A 17955-nucleotide genomic window follows, 5' to 3' on the forward strand; every position below is an offset into this window, starting at 1 on the left:
TTTAGTATAGTTTTTTTAATTATTAGATTTGCAAAAATAATTGTTACTTCTTATGCTCGAATTGTGGTAAAAAGATTAGTGTTAAATGTCTATTTAAAATCAGCTTTTTTTCTTTTGAAGAAATAAACCTGGATAAGAAGTGAACAATCTAATTAATGAATCAATAATTAAATAAGTAAATAAATAATGTATTACGGTAACCTTAGTAGCGTTAATAGAGTTTTATCATCTAGCAGTATAATTCCAATATCGCTATGGAAGCATGATGAGAGCCATTTATTTCACAAAAATACTCAGATTCTCTCGGATATAAATGGGAGAAAATTGTGTATAAAGGTGAGCAAATTCTGGTTTAGATAAAAATATTGTTTAAATAACTAGTTGTAATTGAAACGAAATTACAGTGTGTAAGAGAGATATTTACAAATAAACTAAAATCATCAACTTATTTGTCGCAAATATGCGAGGATTTGATACTTGTAAGTTAATTAAATGAGAGTCTAAAATTAAAATTAAATTGATGTTTAAAGTTAATAAAATGTGAGAGGAACAAGGGAGTAATTAAGTATATAATTGGAGAATTGTTAAGTGATGATGGAATGTTTGTAATAAACGAATTAAACAAGACAATAGTAAGTTTATAGTTAATAAATGTAGAGTATAAATATTTGCATGTATTTTTAATGAGTGCATCTAATGCATTTATGCAAATTAAAATTTAAAAAGTATAAATAATTGCATGTAAATATAAACTAGACAGTGGTGAAAAAAAATGTGGTGGCAATAAAATGAGTTAATTTAAAATGAATTAACTAACTTTTTTTCTGCCATGAATAGGATGAAATATTGATAAACAATGTAATTAACTTGGGTATAACGTTATTGAATAAACATTTTTCAATAGCAGAGAATAACAAAAAATTGGCTTTATGCAGGAATTTTACTGACCAAATAGTAAACAGAGTAAGTTATTTTAGAATTGTAAAGTATTTAAGATGTGACTTTCGAATATTTAGGTAAATGAAGGCAATGTAAATATAAAACCAATAGTGAAATTATTATTTTTTATATTTGATGATAACTTATCAGTGTATTCAAATATAATGTTAGATGATTTTGTTGAGAGCGATGAGAAATTAAAAAAATTTGGTAATATACTTTTTAAATTAGAAAAGGAATCAATAAAGTACTTGTTTCCGTTATTTGTAAGGATAATAGATTATAAGCCAGATAAGACAATAAAAGAACTATTAGGAGGCAAAGGCTTAGTATTGTCTTTAATATTCAATCAGTATTCGGAGGAAATGAAGTTTTTTAGATACATTTTAGAGTTTTATATGTATATAATATTAAGAAATAAAAACCAATTTGGTTATTTGATATTTGAGAATGACAAAAATGTACAAAATAAGTTAATATTAAACATCCTAAATGGGATAAACAAGGTGGCCACACAATTTTCTAAGTCTGGTGAATATATGAGATGCAGAGGTGAAATAAATCAGGTTAAAAGTAGAAAAAATGGATTATGTGAAGATAAACTAGGTGTTTTAAACAATGAATTTGATATGAATAAGGCGAACAAGATAATTTGCAACTTGGATGACGAGATAGATTTGTTTAATAAAAGGAATGTAGACAGTGATTTGAATTATGATTCAAGTGAATGTAAAAATAATAATATTGAGCATTTATATAGTTCAGAAATACGAGGATGTGGATCAAACTATAACGTATCAAAAATAAAATCTGAAGATGATGGTGATTACAAGCTGATAAGGAATATAATAATATTTTTTAAGGCTTTTTTATTGTACAAAAGTGATAATTTTGGGGTGGATAAATTAAATCATAGTGGTTGTAACAATGATTTGAGCTGGATTCTAAACGACGAAAAGTTTGAAGTAATACAAAAGATAACGGAGTGGCTAATTGAGTTATTAAAAAATAGCATTGATATAGAATTCGACGATTTGTTATTGGATTGTATACTAGAAGTATTTACTAATAGTGAATGTAGGACATCAAAAAATAACGAATTACTTATTGAGAATCAAAAAAACCCTTCTGGTGAGGATTTTATAGGTGAGGTGAGTCAATATAATTGTTCGTTCGATGATGTTAAAAGCAAAAATAACGAAAGTGATAAAGAAAAAAGCATTGATAATCGCACAAAAATAGATGATCATCTAATATACAACATAAAGTTGATGAATATAAAGTCTAAGAGAGTTGCAATCAAGAGGATAAGAAGCGACAAAGAAGACTTAATAATTAACTCGGGTTCATTGGATTACAAAAGAGAAAATATGAATGCAACAAAAAACACTGAGGTTAAATATAATGACAAAAAAACAATCAAGGAATACTGTTTTCACAAAATATTTACTCTCAAGCATGGACAATATCTAATTGATATATTGCTAGAACTAATTGACGACTACCTACACAAATATTGTTTTGTAAGAAGCAAAAACAACGGTGCTCTTTATGATGAGAAGTATAAATATTTGGTTAACAACAAAAGCAGGATAGAAGATATAATGTTAAAAATAATAAAAGTAATATTCAATATATCAGAGAGCATAGCAATACAGTCCTGTCCGAGACAAATATATGCATTATGTTGGTTTATAGAATATGTGATAACGGAAGAAGATAGCGGTGAATTTAATGCTCCACCAATACCACTATTTGGTTCTTCGAATATGGATATGATTATGCAGACAATAAACACAAACGAGCCACTCGAGAGAGTTTTGTTAAATATCACGAGAAAGAGTTTGAAAGATGAAAATTGGGAAGATTACAATGTATCAGATAGATTTAAATCAAATAAATGGTATAATAATTGTATTGATAATAGAACACTTAATAATAATACATCAAATATACAAATAACTATTTGTAATGAAATAATATCACTTATTAACGAACTATGCGTAAATTTAAAAATAAAATTGGAAAATATTATGAATTCTCGAAACTATACAAATGGAACAGGATTAAAAATTAAAGAACTGTGGAAGCTAAACGGTACAATATACAATAGAGAGTTGCTCCTGGAATACTTTTCGTATATAATAATAACAGCGAAAAAACTTAATGAGGTCAAAGAAATCAATACAATCAATTTAATATACTCAACTAATATACTATTTGAATTATATTCAAGTGAATTAAGTATGAGAGACTATGGTTTGTTGAGTTTGTGTCAGTTGAATCTAATAGAGAGCATAATAAATGTGAATAGTGCAAATTTTATAGAAGATAATGATGAATTTAGCGACATTAATACCGATTTAGGGAATGGGAAATTCGAGCATTCTATTAAAGACAAGAGTGACATATTTTCATTGATATTGATGATAGATAAGAGAATACAAAATCAGTTAGATAATGATAATAACAAAAGTGTATATGATATATTAATTGAATCAAAAAGAAAGATAGAACTCTTTATTTATAATAAAATTGGAGCTCAAATAGTGTTTAAATGGCTAAAAAACCAAAATGAGAACAACGAACTAAATAGAAGTGATAGTAGTAACTCAAGGGTAGCGAAAAAAAAAAGAGGATTGGAGTTCGAAATGTTTTGTAACAAAAACATTAATAATACATTAATTCCAAAATGCAACACTAACAAAGTTATCAATAACAATTTTTACGGTATAAATAACAATGTACTTTACAAGTGGATAACATACATAGCAAATCAGCTCTTAAATCCAATACTTGACGAGAATGAGATAAACAATAGAGTGAAACATATATCTGGAAATAAGATAAAACAATCTCTTTTATTGGAAGACTCTGTTTCAAATGATACCATATGCATAACAATATCTTTGTTATTTTTTTGCTATAAATACTACCCGAGACAAATATATTCATTTGTGTTGAGTAACATACGTGGAGAAGAGAATGATGAGATGAATTTGGAGTTGAGCTCACTTAGCAAAACAACAAGAAACATACCAACGAGGATAATATTGTACTATTCATACATATTGATGAACGACATAAATGAAAATGATAGTAGCAACATATGTTTAAGTTACAATGCAATAGTAGACAAGTTGTTATTTATTTTGGTTAACACAAAGATAAGGAAAAGGGAATGGTTGTTGTGGCATACACATAAATTCAAGAAAATGGATGTATTCTCAAAGTCGCTGGAGTTACTATTAAGGGAAAGGAATAATATTAAAGACTACAATACCCTAAAGAATATTGAAGAATTGCTGTATAAATGGATATACAATAGAATAACGGAGTATAGCAGATATCAAGTGTGTACAGAAACAACATATATTAATTTCTCTATGTCACCAATAATAGAAAAGTCAATAGTGAACAATGTATCGTTAATCAAATACGAAATAAAACAGTTAATAAGACTGAGTTCAATAAAATTTTCAAATAAGGAGCTTAATAACACTGAATATGAAGAATATTTGTACAAATTATTTATGAATTTGAATATATATCTATATTCGCTTAGCCACTATATAAAGAACAATAATATAACAAATCAACTGACAATAGAAGAAATAACACTCCCTATAAAATTATTGTTAAATAATAAAGACGAATATGACAATAATCTAAAGTATGTATTTACAGAAATATATTTAGACTTTATCAATGCATTCATAGTAAACAGTCAGATGAGAATAATTATAAGCGAAAGTGAGGATGAAGATATTAATTATTTGTTAAACATGCTAATTACGCTTATAATTGATTTAACTTCTTGGTAAGTTTTTTCAGTGATTTGTATTTATGTAAAATAAACAATTAATTATCGCATTAACTTTTGTGATCAGGATAAATAGTGTTTACAATACAAATAACATAATGAAACTAAATATTATAAAATACTTGAATATTATTATAAATGTAATACTTGACTATCTAACAGGCAATTATAACAATAGAAAATATACAATATATAAAATAAAACAATTATTTACAACTTACCTACAAAACGAATCTACAATATTGTTGTTTGAAAAAATGATTAATTATTTAATTGAATGCAATAAAATGAACAATAATATTGTAATTAACAATACTGGTTATTTGGTTGTTTTATCATTAATAGTTTTCTCGTTGCTATTTAAGACCATAGGCATAGGTTGCGAGAATAAGATGACTAAACTGATGAATACATTTATATTTCATCCAACTGCACTTGTTCATGGTGGTAAAGATGCAAGCAATATTCACAATAAATGCTCGATGAATAATAATATCAATATCAAAAATATAAATTACTGCGAGTACTGTATAAATTATGGCTTAAATCACGAGAATAGCCAATTAAAGTTAACTACAATGGTATCGTTCATAATATTAATACTAAATGACTGCCAAGAAAGTGGATTTAGTAATGTAACAAACAGCAGCGCTAGTCAAAAAATAATCAAGGATGTGTATTTGTATAGTATAGTACAAATATTTGAGCTAATGGGAATAAGTGGAAACTGTAACAAAGAATATAACGAAAATAATTCACAGTTTGTAAATAGAGTGTTGAGTCAAGGATATATGTCAATAATAATAACAATATTATACTTTTATAACAACAAAATTTTAACACTAAGTTTGGTAAATAATTTGTATATACAAAAGTATTTAGCTAACTGTTTAATTGCAGATATTAGAAATACCAATGATACTTTTGAATTAAGCGACAATTTCAGTGCTGAAGATTCCAATAGTCATAGAGAGCAAAATTTGTGTTCACTAAGACTATATTACCTGACTCTGTGTTCATACTTAACATTCATTATTCACTCATCTCCATGGTGGTTTAACAGTAGTAAGGAACTTTTAACGGTTCCAATAATTAAAAAATTTGGTAAACTTTACAAAATATCCAAAATCAATTATAATGATAACACTCAGGACGATACATGGAAATATTTGTATGTCATGACTGAAATACTACTGAAGAGTATGATGAAAATAAACACAGATAATTGCTTATTAGAGTGTAGGATTAAACATGACAATGGTTTCGATAGTAATTCAAGAATAAAGCAAATTTACAATGAGAACAATGAAATTGCACAAATTGATAAGTATAGTGACGTCAATAACACCGTTAATGGAGTTTGTAGTGATGGATTCAACTTATTCTATAATTTAATTCAAGGGATTTTGGTTGATAACGAGACTAAAGAAAATAACTATGACCTAATGTCTTTAAACGAATATAGTGAACGTAAAAAGAGCGATTGTTTTGAAAGAAATTCGTCATTGGAAAGTAACATTCATGTGTTTTTTGAAAATGAGCATAATTTTAAACTAAAGGTAATTAACACCAAAAGCAATATTAACATTAGTATGAATAATAACAAGCCCAATGATAACAATATTGATGATAAATTAATTGAAAGCAACAACCTAATAATAAAAGTGCTACAATTTGTACTTAATTTAATGTATAAACAAGTATTAGATTGAATAGGTTTCACTTATTTTCCCTTTTTAAAAATTTATTTTCAATAATCACTAGCTATTTGCATCTTTCTTCATTCTTCACATTAAACTAATAGTCCACAATTCCATAATACACTAACTTTAAATTGTGAATTAACAAGAATAAGATAATTAATAGGTGGCACATGTACTATAAGTGTATGCATGCATGCACTTATCGTCAGTTTAGTTACATGTGAAAAATTAGATGATATAGTTTTGAATTATGATTGAAAAAGTAAAAAAGAAAGATTATTCTTTTATAGGCATTAATTGACACATTTTTTTTTAGAAAATCGCATAGTAGCTATAATAAACAATCGAATAATCGAAATAACGGTGTACAAATATAAGCAAAAAAATGGAATCTAGAATATTAAAATTTGAGAGTAAGTTTTTGAGTGAAAATCCTTGATAAATAATAATTATTTTAACAAAAAAACAAACGCCTAAATAATAAATAGCAAGTACAGGTAGACTGTGGATAGCAGGGACATACGGTATAAATAAGAAACCATTTAACAAGAAGATAATACAGGATTTAGTGGTTAAAACAGAAATAAACGACTTTATAGCATTGGCTAATAATATGAGTTATTCACTCAAAGTAGCTGCAACGTTATTAAGAGGTTTGATGTTAATATATGATAAACAGTGGTTTTATTTAGGTAAGTCAGAACAAATGAGTAAGCATAAAGGAGTAAATAAATTCAAAATTCCCTATTTATAAATAAATAAAATCAAATTGCCATAACAAAATTATGATAAACAATTAGAGACCGATCTTGATCATCTATATTCAAGAGTAAGTGAATAAAAAATAAGGTCAATAAGTTTGTTCATTTCTTTTGTTGCTTCATAATAAAGTTCAGGGAGGGGAAAACAGAAGGGATTAACAAAAATAAGAATTCTGGAATATCATTGGTAAAAAGGAATAATAAGGGTGAAAATGCGTTAGCAAAAATATTGTCAATAAACTCATCACTTGGTTTAAGTGGTGAAGTTAACAGTAATAATGAAACCAACAGTGAAATAGAAGGAATAGTGAGAATGGAAGAAGATATTGATGTAGTGTTGTCTTTAGACACAGAAAACTTTATGTTAGACTTAAGCAGCAGGAATATAAGTAGAATAGAGGATATAATGTTGCCAGGGGCAAGAGAAGACATGAAAATAGATCATTTTATTACAAATGACAGTAAAGAAAATAAGAGTGTAGGGAAAGGAATGCAGGGTGAAATTATAAATTGGTCGCTAATGAGTAACGAGGAATTTATATTTGAGAATGAGAATAATGCAGAAATTATGGAAAACATTGAAAATATAATAAATAACAGCAAAAATTCCAATTTAAATGAAAATAATAATAAAGCAGTTAGTAATGAAGCAATAGAAATAGTTAGAGAAGGTATTAAAAAAAGAGTGAGAAGTTTGAGTTATCTGGATGTGGATTTGAGATACAAGATACACAAAAACCAGTTACAGGAAAATGAGTTGCTATTGAATAATATAACAATTGCTAACGTAGATGACATTAATAAGAGGTGGGATACGCATAAATGGTGGCAGTCGAAAAGTCTCAATTGTGAAAAGGAACAATTTGAATTAAAATTCTCTGATATTACGAGAAAAAGCATGAAAAAATCAAAAAGAATATCAATGGAATTTGGTATAGACAGTAGGACTGGGAATATATCGTCGATACACTATGAGAATGGTGTTATCGAAAAACACAGGGGTAGAATAAACATCAATGAAGATAATGATAAAGGTGAAATCAATAATACAAACTTGGGATATGATAGTTACAATGATAATGAATTTTTAATATCAGAAGAATATCACACAAATAAAAATCAATTAAATGATAAGTATAGATCAAGTTTGAATTCGTCAGAGGATATAAGACTTTACAGCGAGAGGGGTTCATTGATATTTTCAGATACAAATATAAATAAAGATTCAGTTGGAATAAGATTATCAGCAATGGTAGAATCTAGTTCTGTTGCATCATGTGAAAGTTCACCGTTTGGATTTGATAAAAATATAATTAACAGAAACTCCATACTAAACGGAAATAATTATAAAACATCATCAATAGGAAGTAGTGATTATTTTCAGCTTGATGAAACAAGCTCAAATAAATGGAGCAAAAGTGGAATAACTAAAAGCAGTGGTACATACAACCTAAAAACATATACTGTACAAAAATTTCTTGTTTCTAAAATGAAGGAAATAAGAGATATTAGGAAAATAAATAAAGAGAACATACACAGTAATAAGAAAAACGAAAACAAGATTAGCACTGGTAATAATACGGCTAGTGGTAATTATGAGGATATTGATGAACTTTCCATATATTTAAATGAACTTCTACCCGAGAAATCAACATCAAAAAGTATCGCTGCCACATTTTTCTATCACTTGCTTGTTTTAGCAACATATAATGAGATAAAGTTAGAGCAAAAAGTTTCAGGCAGAAATATTAAAATAATAAAAATGACTAATCCACTTGGAAACGAAGAAAGCTAGCATAACCAAGCATTAGTGATCAGTCAAATGCCACATATAAATAAGCCATTAGTTGAAATGTATTAGTACATAATGCACCTCAACTAATGGCTTATTTTTGAAATAAAAATCGGAATTTGTGTCTCGTAAATAGTCAAACTAAGCAAGTTGTTTGTCTTTCTTTCGACCTTAAATTTTACCTTTAATAGATAACTTTGTATCTACAAATGGCACTTAATCTAATATTACTAAAACATATGTAAAATATCACTTTTGGCGGTATTTCTCCCCACCATTATTTTTTACCATGTCCTAAAATAAATTATCTAGTCTAGGTGTGATAATTGAATAGCGCATTAATACTGAATTAAAATCTATCATACATTTGATGCTTATATTATTTGTTAAAGCACATCTTTTATTAACTTATTGAAATAGTTATAATTTTTACAGTTTGAGTATAAATCAAGCAGTTTAACGAATAGCATTGGATTCTGTAATTCACAACCATTTTTTTTAAAAGTTAGGATACATTTTTGAGCAATAATACCACTATTATTATTAGTCAATTAGTATATTAATAATAAATAAAGTTAGATACATATAATTTAGTTTAAACGAATTAAAGAGGATGGCGAATAATATATGCCAGAAAACACTGCAGGAGAATAGAGAGAGCTTGGAGAATCTACTTAAAAGAAGATTCTTTGTAGCACCTTCATTTGAGATATATGGAGGAGTGGCAGGATTGTATGACTATGGCCCACCAGGATGCGCATTGAAATTAGAATTGGAAAGTCATTGGAGAAAACACTTTGTATTGGGTGAAGATATGTTGGAAATAAGTGCTACATGCCTGACACCACATAATACACTAAAGGCTTCAGGCCACGTAGATAGATTTACAGACCTAATGATTACTGATATGAAAACAAATGAATGCTATAGAGCAGATAAGGTAATAGAGGAGCATATAAGTAAGTTGATTAAGGAAAAAGGTGATAAACTAAGTAGCGACGATAAAAGTAAGTTGGAGATGGTTTTGATAAAAGCAGGATCATATGGAGCGGAGGAAGTAAAGGATTGTATAAAGGAATATAATATAAAAACGCCGAGTGGCGATAATAATTGGTCTGAGCCATATCCGTTTAATTTAATGTTTAAAACAAAAATAGGTCCTAAAGACAAGGAAGTTAGTGACAATATTGGTTATTTAAGACCTGAGACGGCACAAGGTATATTTGTTAACTTTAAAAGACTATTCGACTACAATGGAAAAAAGTTACCTTTTTCAGTGGCACAAATAGGATTAGGTTTCAGAAATGAGATAGCACCTAGAAACGGATTACTAAGAGTAAGAGAGTTTCAAATGGCAGAAATTGAACATTTTATACATCCTGATAAAAAAAATCATCCAAAATTTTCATTAATTAAGGATATGAAACTGCCACTATACTCGAGAGAACACCAATTGAAGAACATTGACTACAATAGTGAACTTACGTTGGAGGATGCAGTTTATGGCAAGAGAAAGATTATAGATAACGAGACACTCGCCTATTTTCTTGCAAAGACATATCAATTTTTAATAAATGTTGGAATTAATCCAACAGGTATTAGGTTTAGGCAACATCTTAGTACTGAAATGGCACACTATGCCAAGGATTGTTGGGATGCTGAGGTGTTGACGTCTTATGGTTGGATAGAGTGTGCAGGCCATGCAGATAGATCTTGTTACGACCTAATACAACATGCGAATTCATCAAAAATAGATTTGGTTGCTTCTGAAAAATATGATGAACCAGTATATAAACAGATATTAGAAACCACATTAAACAAACAATTAATCGGTAAAACATTTAAGCAAGAGTCTGGCATTGTCACTAGTACATTGCTTGACATCGCAAAAAATAATAGTCATCAAGAGTTTCGTGATAATATTGAAAAGTACGGTAACTGTAAGTTAAGTTATGATAATCACGAATGGGAAGTTACATCTGATATGGTTAAGTATGAGTACAAGACAAAAAAAATAAGTGAAGAACAGTTTGTTCCTGGTGTAATTGAACCTTCATTTGGAATTGGTAGAATAATACATTGTATTTTTGAACACAACTTTAAATATAGGGATACAGAAAGTGATGAAAACCAAGAACAATCAAAACTAGGGAATAATAACGATAATAATGAAATGCAAAGAAATTATTTATCGCTACCTGTTATTGTGGCTCCGATAAAATGTTCAATATTACCTATTAGTTCAAATGTTATATTTAACGATTTAATTAATATAATACACAGAGGTTTGATTAATTATGGAATTTCGTGTAAAATAGACACATCTTCTGCTTCTATTGGAAGAAGATATGCAAGAACTGACGAGATAGGGATACCTTTTGGAATCACAATTGATTTCCAAAGCACAAAAGATAATACTGTTACTCTCAGAGAGAGGGACTCAATGAAACAAGTAAGAATATCATCTAATGAAGTTATATCAATTATATTTAGGTTGGTTAATCGTGAAGTTGACTGGAGATATGTCACTGAAAACTACCCCATTTTTACCCAACAACTAAATGACTAATCTTTTTATACATACTATAGATAGTTTTGCATCCAAACTAACTCTACTATTTGTCCCAACTAGGAATACAATTTTTTGTTACCGGATTAATTACGGAAATATAAATGATGTGATTACAAGTTATTACACTAAATAAATATTTAAATGATGAATAAATAAAATCAAAACATAAAAAGATCACAAAATTTATATCAAAGCTAAAACTGCCATGGATCAATTTTGAAATTCAAAGTTGTTTTAATGCAACCGTACGGAAAATTCTCTGAAAAATCTATTAGTATTTCATATTTGTGACTTTTGTTGGAGAGATCCAAGCAACCCATTTTCGATCTTCTTAATATCCAACTTAACAACTTCAATCAATACTGAAATAAGCTTCTTTAGACTAGCTCTTGCTTCTTCAATACCAGTGCATGAACAAAGTCCAAAGTGGTTAAATTTCATAACATTTTCGAGGAATCTAGTTAGACTGCTAAGCAATTTAACTCTCTTTTTATGAGACTTCTTCAACTTTCTAGAACTTAAATTTCCGTAACCTTGTAATGCTGATTTTTTCGGGTTTCCAAGTATAATGTTGGTGGAAACTTTTTTATTCCCTTTACGGGTACTCTTTTTCAATATTATGTCACAGTTGAGATATGAACTTAATATTAAGGATTCCACTTTGCATGCTTCTGTTCTAAATTTAAGATGTTGATCCCTAGTAACGATCAATATTCTAGAAACTTGTTTTACTGCCTCAGTCAGATCTACCAGCCATACCAACAAAGACTCCTTGCAACTTTCAATTATATACTTAATATCAGAAGCTGTTAAATAGTCGGTCTTGGTCTTGTCCATAGACTCGAGTTTGGCCATTTCTTTAATAGAACCGTCAGCACCGACTACAAAAACTGGAGAAACAGTTCCATCTTTTCCTTCGTTTTTAAGTGGATTCATACTCAAATCTCCAATATTTGGCAATGGTTCCGGAGTAGGTAGTTGCATTTGTCTGTGAACTTGTTGAGAAGTTGGAATTGGTCGTGAAACAGGAACTGGTCGTGAAACTGGAACTGGTTGTGAAACTGGAACTGGTCGTGAAACCGGAACTGGCTGTGCAATTGGAATTGGTTGTGCAATTGGAATTGGTTGTACTATTTGAACGGATTGAACACCAGGAACTTGTAATACAGCAGAACTTGGTCTATTTGGACTAGTTGTTAATGAACAGGGCATGGTTGAAGGCCTTCCATAATCATCTCCTATTACACAAAGTACATTTTCAGGACCTGAAGGGAAAGCTGGTTGTAAAACACGATATTCAAATTGTCCATTAGGTCCAGAATGAATTAAACCTAAACGTCCAAGTAAAGCTCCAAAATTACCTGAAAGTGTGTGCTGATGTTGCTCCAATCGAATTGGAAGAGTTGGTGATGCAGGAAGTGGATAAGTTGGTGGCATTTGAGATGGGTATGTTGGTGGAATTTGAGATGGGTATGTTGGTGGTGTTTGAGGTGGATATGTCGGTGGTGTTTGAGGTGGATATGTTGGTGGTGTTTGAGGTGGATATGTCGGTGGTGTTTGAGGTGGATATGTTGGTGGTGTTTGAGGTGGATATGTTGGTGGTGTTTGAGGTGGATATGTTGGTGGTGCTTGAGGTGGATATGTCGGTGGTGTTTGAGGTGGATATGTTGGTGGTGCTTGAGGTGGATATGTTGGTGGTACTTGAGGTGGATATGTTGGTGGTACTTGAGGTGGATATGTTGGACCTGTCTGAACACCATATGGTGCAATAGGGGGGGGAAGAACTCCTGGAGTACCATATCCATAAGGAATTGAACCACTAACTATAATAGTTGGATCGACAGCAGGTTTAGGTTGGGTAGATGTAGTAGTAGTAGTAGTTGTTGTTGTTGTTGTAGTTGACATTTTTTGGTCATCGCTTTCCAATAGTACGTTTGATAAACCCGGAGACCCTAAATGTCCGGATGACTGTTTTGCCTGGGAAGATATGTATTCATTTTGTTTCTGTATTATAGACAACAATTCTTCTAAAACACCTGGCGTTGTTGAAAATACTAAACCAACTAGGTAAATAGTTGATAGTAAGAAAAATCGGAAGTGTGTTCTCATTTTCAGTAGTGCTCTATATTAAACTTTGAAAAACAGATAAGCAACAGATTACAAAATAAACACAATACAAGATATGTATACTACTTATCTATATAGAATATAAGTAGTAGATATATTCACCCCTCTCGTTCCTCTAGTCTCGATTCGAATGTATAGTTAGATACCGCGCCATTAAATGAAGTATGCAAACGAGAATCTAATTATATAATTTATTTTGTCAGCAAAAAGCGAGATATATAAAATTAGAAACAGATGACAATATATGCTAAGTGACGATAATCGACAAGCGGATTACTCTAGATATACAAAGTAACTAAAACCAGTGATTGTGACTAGTATGTAGGCCAGAGTATGGAGAAATTAAGCAAATTTTTTAATAGTGAGAGAAAGGTCACCAAAAAAAAATCAAACTTTTATGTATTCAATAATCCTAAAAAAATACAAAGAAAGAAGAGGATATTAGTTTTTTTCTTTTTGAATTAAATTTAATATAAGGGATAGCATCAACCATGTTAGGTAAAAAAATAATTTTTAAATTATTAAATTGTATTTTTTTACCTAAGAAAATGAGGTGTAGTAAAACATGATGTAAATAGCACACATATTAACCAAGTAATCTAAATTTCTTACATTAAATTAAGAATTTTATATTAATATACATTCTCAGAATTTCATTTAACCATTGAGGATTTCCAAAATGTTTTGATAAGGTGACCATAAATGAGTCCTACATAGAAGCTCATGAAATACACAATATTTGTTGTTAGGTATTCCTTTATTTTTTGTCTTTGCTCCTGCTCCTACTCCTGCTCTTGCTCTTGCTCCTGCTCCTGCTCCTGGTTCTGCTTCTGCTTCTCCTCGTACTGCTGCTGGTACTACTGCTTTCACTTAATTCTGAAACTAACCTCTCCACCTCCTCCATATGTGAATCAGATTCTAACCCCGAAGTATGGGAAGAATCTGATTCAGATTCAATCCGGAATAACTCAACTGCCAGAGAAGCTTTTTTAGATTCAAAAGTAAGAACTCTAGAATGGGCGTTTAAAACTGATATTGTTGCGTGTCTAGCACCGATTAAATCAAATCTAAGACAATATATGTCGTAAATATATAAATCCTTAATTAACTCCTTTTTATGTTCATTATTTTCATGTTCCGTGAGCATTTCTTCTGACAATCTTGAGATAGTTACCATTTGAGCAATGCTTTTAACCTCGTAATCAATTCCATCACCAGCATTCTCTACTATGTGGCTAGGATATGATATTGAGGGAGTAACATGGGTTGCTAACCGATTAGTTGGATCAAACCTTGAAATGTGCAATTTACACCTAGTATTTAGTCTCTCCAATAATGATATAGAAATAAGCACTTGGCACAATATTTCCGAAAGTAATTTTCCTGAACCTGTCCATATTTTCACCAAATTTGCTAAGACTTGAATAGAAAGTTCAAGAAGTTCAAGTAAAATATTACAGCAAAACAGAGCTTTACTTTCATTCTCGGAAATATATTGGATATTAGGAATATAAATCCCATCACCATCACCACCATCATCACCACCATCACCGCCATTATAATTACCATTATCACCGCTATTATCACCATAATTATCACCATCACCTGAATTACCGCTGTCGCTACCACCTCTATTCATGTCAGAATCAATTTCATTTTTCGATACGCCCTCATTTCCATCTTGAGAGCCGGAATTGGCTCCGAAAGGCCCGGCAGGCACTTTCTTTTCTTGATTTGAATGTGGCAAACTTCCACGCTTCTTAGACTTTTTAGCACCAGAACCCAAACTACCGGAATCACTACTTCCCACCCCAACTTTGTCAGCATCACCAGGATCACCAAGATCGCTAGTATTATCTGGACTATGTTCATGTGATGAACACAGAGGCACATCAAGGGAGAAGAGCAAAAGGCCAAGTGATATAAAAAAGTATATAGACAAAACTTTCATGACTAAAGATGTGTAACAAAAAAACTCATAATACGCCTCTTACAGCTTGGTATTTTGCTCTGGTTTTTATGTTTAATCCTTAGTTACCCCGGTGAGTTCATTTTCTAAGACTTGGCGCCACACACACAAGGATTGACAAATTAAACATGACACCCCAAAGCAGATAGAGTGTGGGCGGAAGACAAGGATATAAAAATGAGAAAAAAATAAGAAAAAACTTGGAGAATAAGAGATAGGTGTTAAGTATATCATCTTCAAAAAAAAGAAACAAAGAATATACTGCCATCACAAAATGGAAAATAAACAATGTAGTGTATTCGTGCATTAATTAGTATGCTAGATTTTAATTGAGGACATAATTTCATCTGATATATCGATACATTTTGCCTTAGATAAAAGCATCCTTGCACATGTAATATCACTTAGTCCGACAGAAATCCTAAGAGACTTGAAAAACTGTATAATGCTTTCCATAGACTGGTCAAGTAAAGTTGATTCTACAATTTTAAGTAATGCAATTGCAATTGTAATTAATGAATGTAGTCCATTAGCCAATAGATAGTCCCATAGGATTACAACAGTTTTAAGAGGTAGTGTGGATACAAACATTGTCAAGAACCAAGGGTGCAAATATACCGGATCAAATATACCTTCGTCTTGGAAATGTTTCCATAATTTTGGGATATTGGTTTGAAATAAAGTATTGAATGCTTGTATATATTTACTTAGTAGAGGAAAATTATCTTTATAAAACCCAGAAAGGCCATATGCCTCTAGGATAATTATGAATGTATAGAAACTTCTTTCTTGATCAAAATCACTTACCATAAGTAGCAATGCCGCTATAAAATTCATTCCTTGACAGTAACCAACTTCTGGAATGTGATTTGCTATTGCATTGAGTACTCTATATAAACATTCTTGAGAGTCTTTTTCACGAAAGACATCCAGCTCCGGAAATGTTCTCGGCACATCAAAACTTATAAGGGAGGAGTATTTGTTTAAATACTTTGCTGCATAGTCGTAGTAATTAATGTATATTCTATTTTGCCTTTGAAACTCAATATTATTTTCATCCTTCGGTGACTCAACAGTATATTTTTCAGTATAAAAAGAAGACTTCTCTACAATCATTTGTAAATGCTGATTTGTTTCTGTAATATCATCGTTGCTATTGTTGCTACTATTATTTCCAGTTTCATCCTTTACTCTATTCTCATTATTTGATAGATTTACATCCAAATAACTATTCCATATTCTCCACCTAAATTCTTGGGGAACGCCTCTGGAAAGTCTTCTCTTATACGTTTTAAGGTGATTTTTGCGGAAGTAATCAAGACCTTTTGAAACCATACGATTCCACTTGTCATATGAATTCTCATAGTATTCCTCTGGAGAATCGTTAAATAGTTCTTTACATTCTTTTTTCGCTTTTTCAAGCTCTTGTTCGATCTTTATTTCGTTGCTCTTGAATGAACTCATTAGAATATATTTAAATGTTTATATATCCACAAAATTTATCGAATATTACCTTTTGCTATTCTTTCTCCACTACTAATTAATTGTCTTGGTATTGTGCATCTCTTTTATTATGTGTATATATTTTTTATTATTTCAACAAACTGTCTACAATTACATAGACTTTTTTTACGTTGACCAATGCTTAATTACTAAATCAAAATACAAAGAATAAATACTACATGTTACTATTACTTTAGTCAATTATTTTCATCATGGCTCACAATTCACCCTTTTAATTATAGGAAGACTGATATTTAAATATGAGCAAAACCTAGATAATATAAAATTAGCGAATATAAGTTGTAAATTATTTATATTATGTTTATCTACGTTTGCCTTCCTATACCGGAAATTTAATAATAAAAACCAAAGAAAATTATCGTTGGCGCCCAAAACATTTTCATGCAAAATGTGGGTAAATTATGGCAATATATAATAAATATAGTTGATAGTAAAAATAAAAAAGAATTTCAAAATAATAGAATAAATAAAATAATAATAAACAATTTAATCAATTAACTACGTATTTAACATTGAAAACCATTGAATATAAAATTAACAGCGGTGTTTGACATTTAAATAAGTGCAAGAAAAAAGGTAATAGTGAATAAACATAGATATAAGAATATATTATGTAAATTTATGGATAAAAATTAACAAGTAAATATAAAGAAAATTGATAACATATTGATTTACCATATACAAAAAAGTGAAACTAGTTAGTTACAGGAATATAAAAAGGGTAAATTTCGCCACGAGTTCCGGA

At 30.0% G+C, this 17955-nt stretch overlaps 6 protein-coding genes across 6 annotated transcripts; 3 read left to right on the forward strand and 3 right to left on the reverse strand.

Annotated features, from left to right (window-relative positions):
* Positions 1 to 186: 186 nt before the first annotated feature.
* On the forward strand, positions 187 to 6474 carry FG379_000431 (uncharacterized protein; the record flags this gene model as incomplete). Its single annotated transcript, XM_067325842.1, has 6 exons — positions 187 to 336; positions 405 to 479; positions 531 to 632; positions 838 to 963; positions 1017 to 4759; positions 4830 to 6474. 6 exons carry the CDS (start codon positions 187 to 189, stop codon positions 6472 to 6474), a joined length of 5841 nt encoding a protein of 1946 aa, XP_067182683.1.
* Positions 6475 to 6850: 376 nt separating this feature from the next.
* FG379_000432 (uncharacterized protein) lies at positions 6851 to 9021 on the forward strand (the record flags this gene model as incomplete). The annotated part of the gene is made up of 4 exons (XM_067325843.1): positions 6851 to 6878; positions 6963 to 7189; positions 7266 to 7294; positions 7362 to 9021. 4 exons carry the CDS (start codon positions 6851 to 6853, stop codon positions 9019 to 9021), a joined length of 1944 nt encoding a protein of 647 aa, XP_067182684.1.
* Positions 9022 to 9631: 610 nt separating this feature from the next.
* Positions 9632 to 11587, forward strand: FG379_000433 (glycyl-tRNA synthetase; the record flags this gene model as incomplete). Its single annotated transcript, XM_067325844.1, has 1 exon — positions 9632 to 11587. One exon carries the CDS (start codon positions 9632 to 9634, stop codon positions 11585 to 11587), a length of 1956 nt encoding a protein of 651 aa, XP_067182685.1.
* A 282-nt stretch (positions 11588 to 11869) lies between these two features.
* On the reverse strand, positions 11870 to 13699 carry FG379_000434 (putative GPI-anchored adhesin PGA18; the record flags this gene model as incomplete). Its single annotated transcript, XM_067325845.1, has 1 exon — positions 11870 to 13699. One exon carries the CDS (start codon positions 13697 to 13699, stop codon positions 11870 to 11872), a length of 1830 nt encoding a protein of 609 aa, XP_067182686.1.
* A 775-nt stretch (positions 13700 to 14474) lies between these two features.
* FG379_000436 (uncharacterized protein) lies at positions 14475 to 15668 on the reverse strand (the record flags this gene model as incomplete). Its single annotated transcript, XM_067325847.1, has 1 exon — positions 14475 to 15668. One exon carries the CDS (start codon positions 15666 to 15668, stop codon positions 14475 to 14477), a length of 1194 nt encoding a protein of 397 aa, XP_067182688.1.
* Positions 15669 to 16004: 336 nt separating this feature from the next.
* FG379_000437 (TBC domain-containing) lies at positions 16005 to 17150 on the reverse strand (the record flags this gene model as incomplete). Its single annotated transcript, XM_067325848.1, has 1 exon — positions 16005 to 17150. One exon carries the CDS (start codon positions 17148 to 17150, stop codon positions 16005 to 16007), a length of 1146 nt encoding a protein of 381 aa, XP_067182689.1.
* Positions 17151 to 17955: the final 805 nt, after the last annotated feature.

This window comes from Cryptosporidium bovis (genome assembly GCF_009768925.1).
Source record: "Cryptosporidium bovis isolate 45015 chromosome Unknown contig_11, whole genome shotgun sequence".
Taxonomy (NCBI): Eukaryota; Apicomplexa; class Conoidasida; order Eucoccidiorida; family Cryptosporidiidae; genus Cryptosporidium; species Cryptosporidium bovis.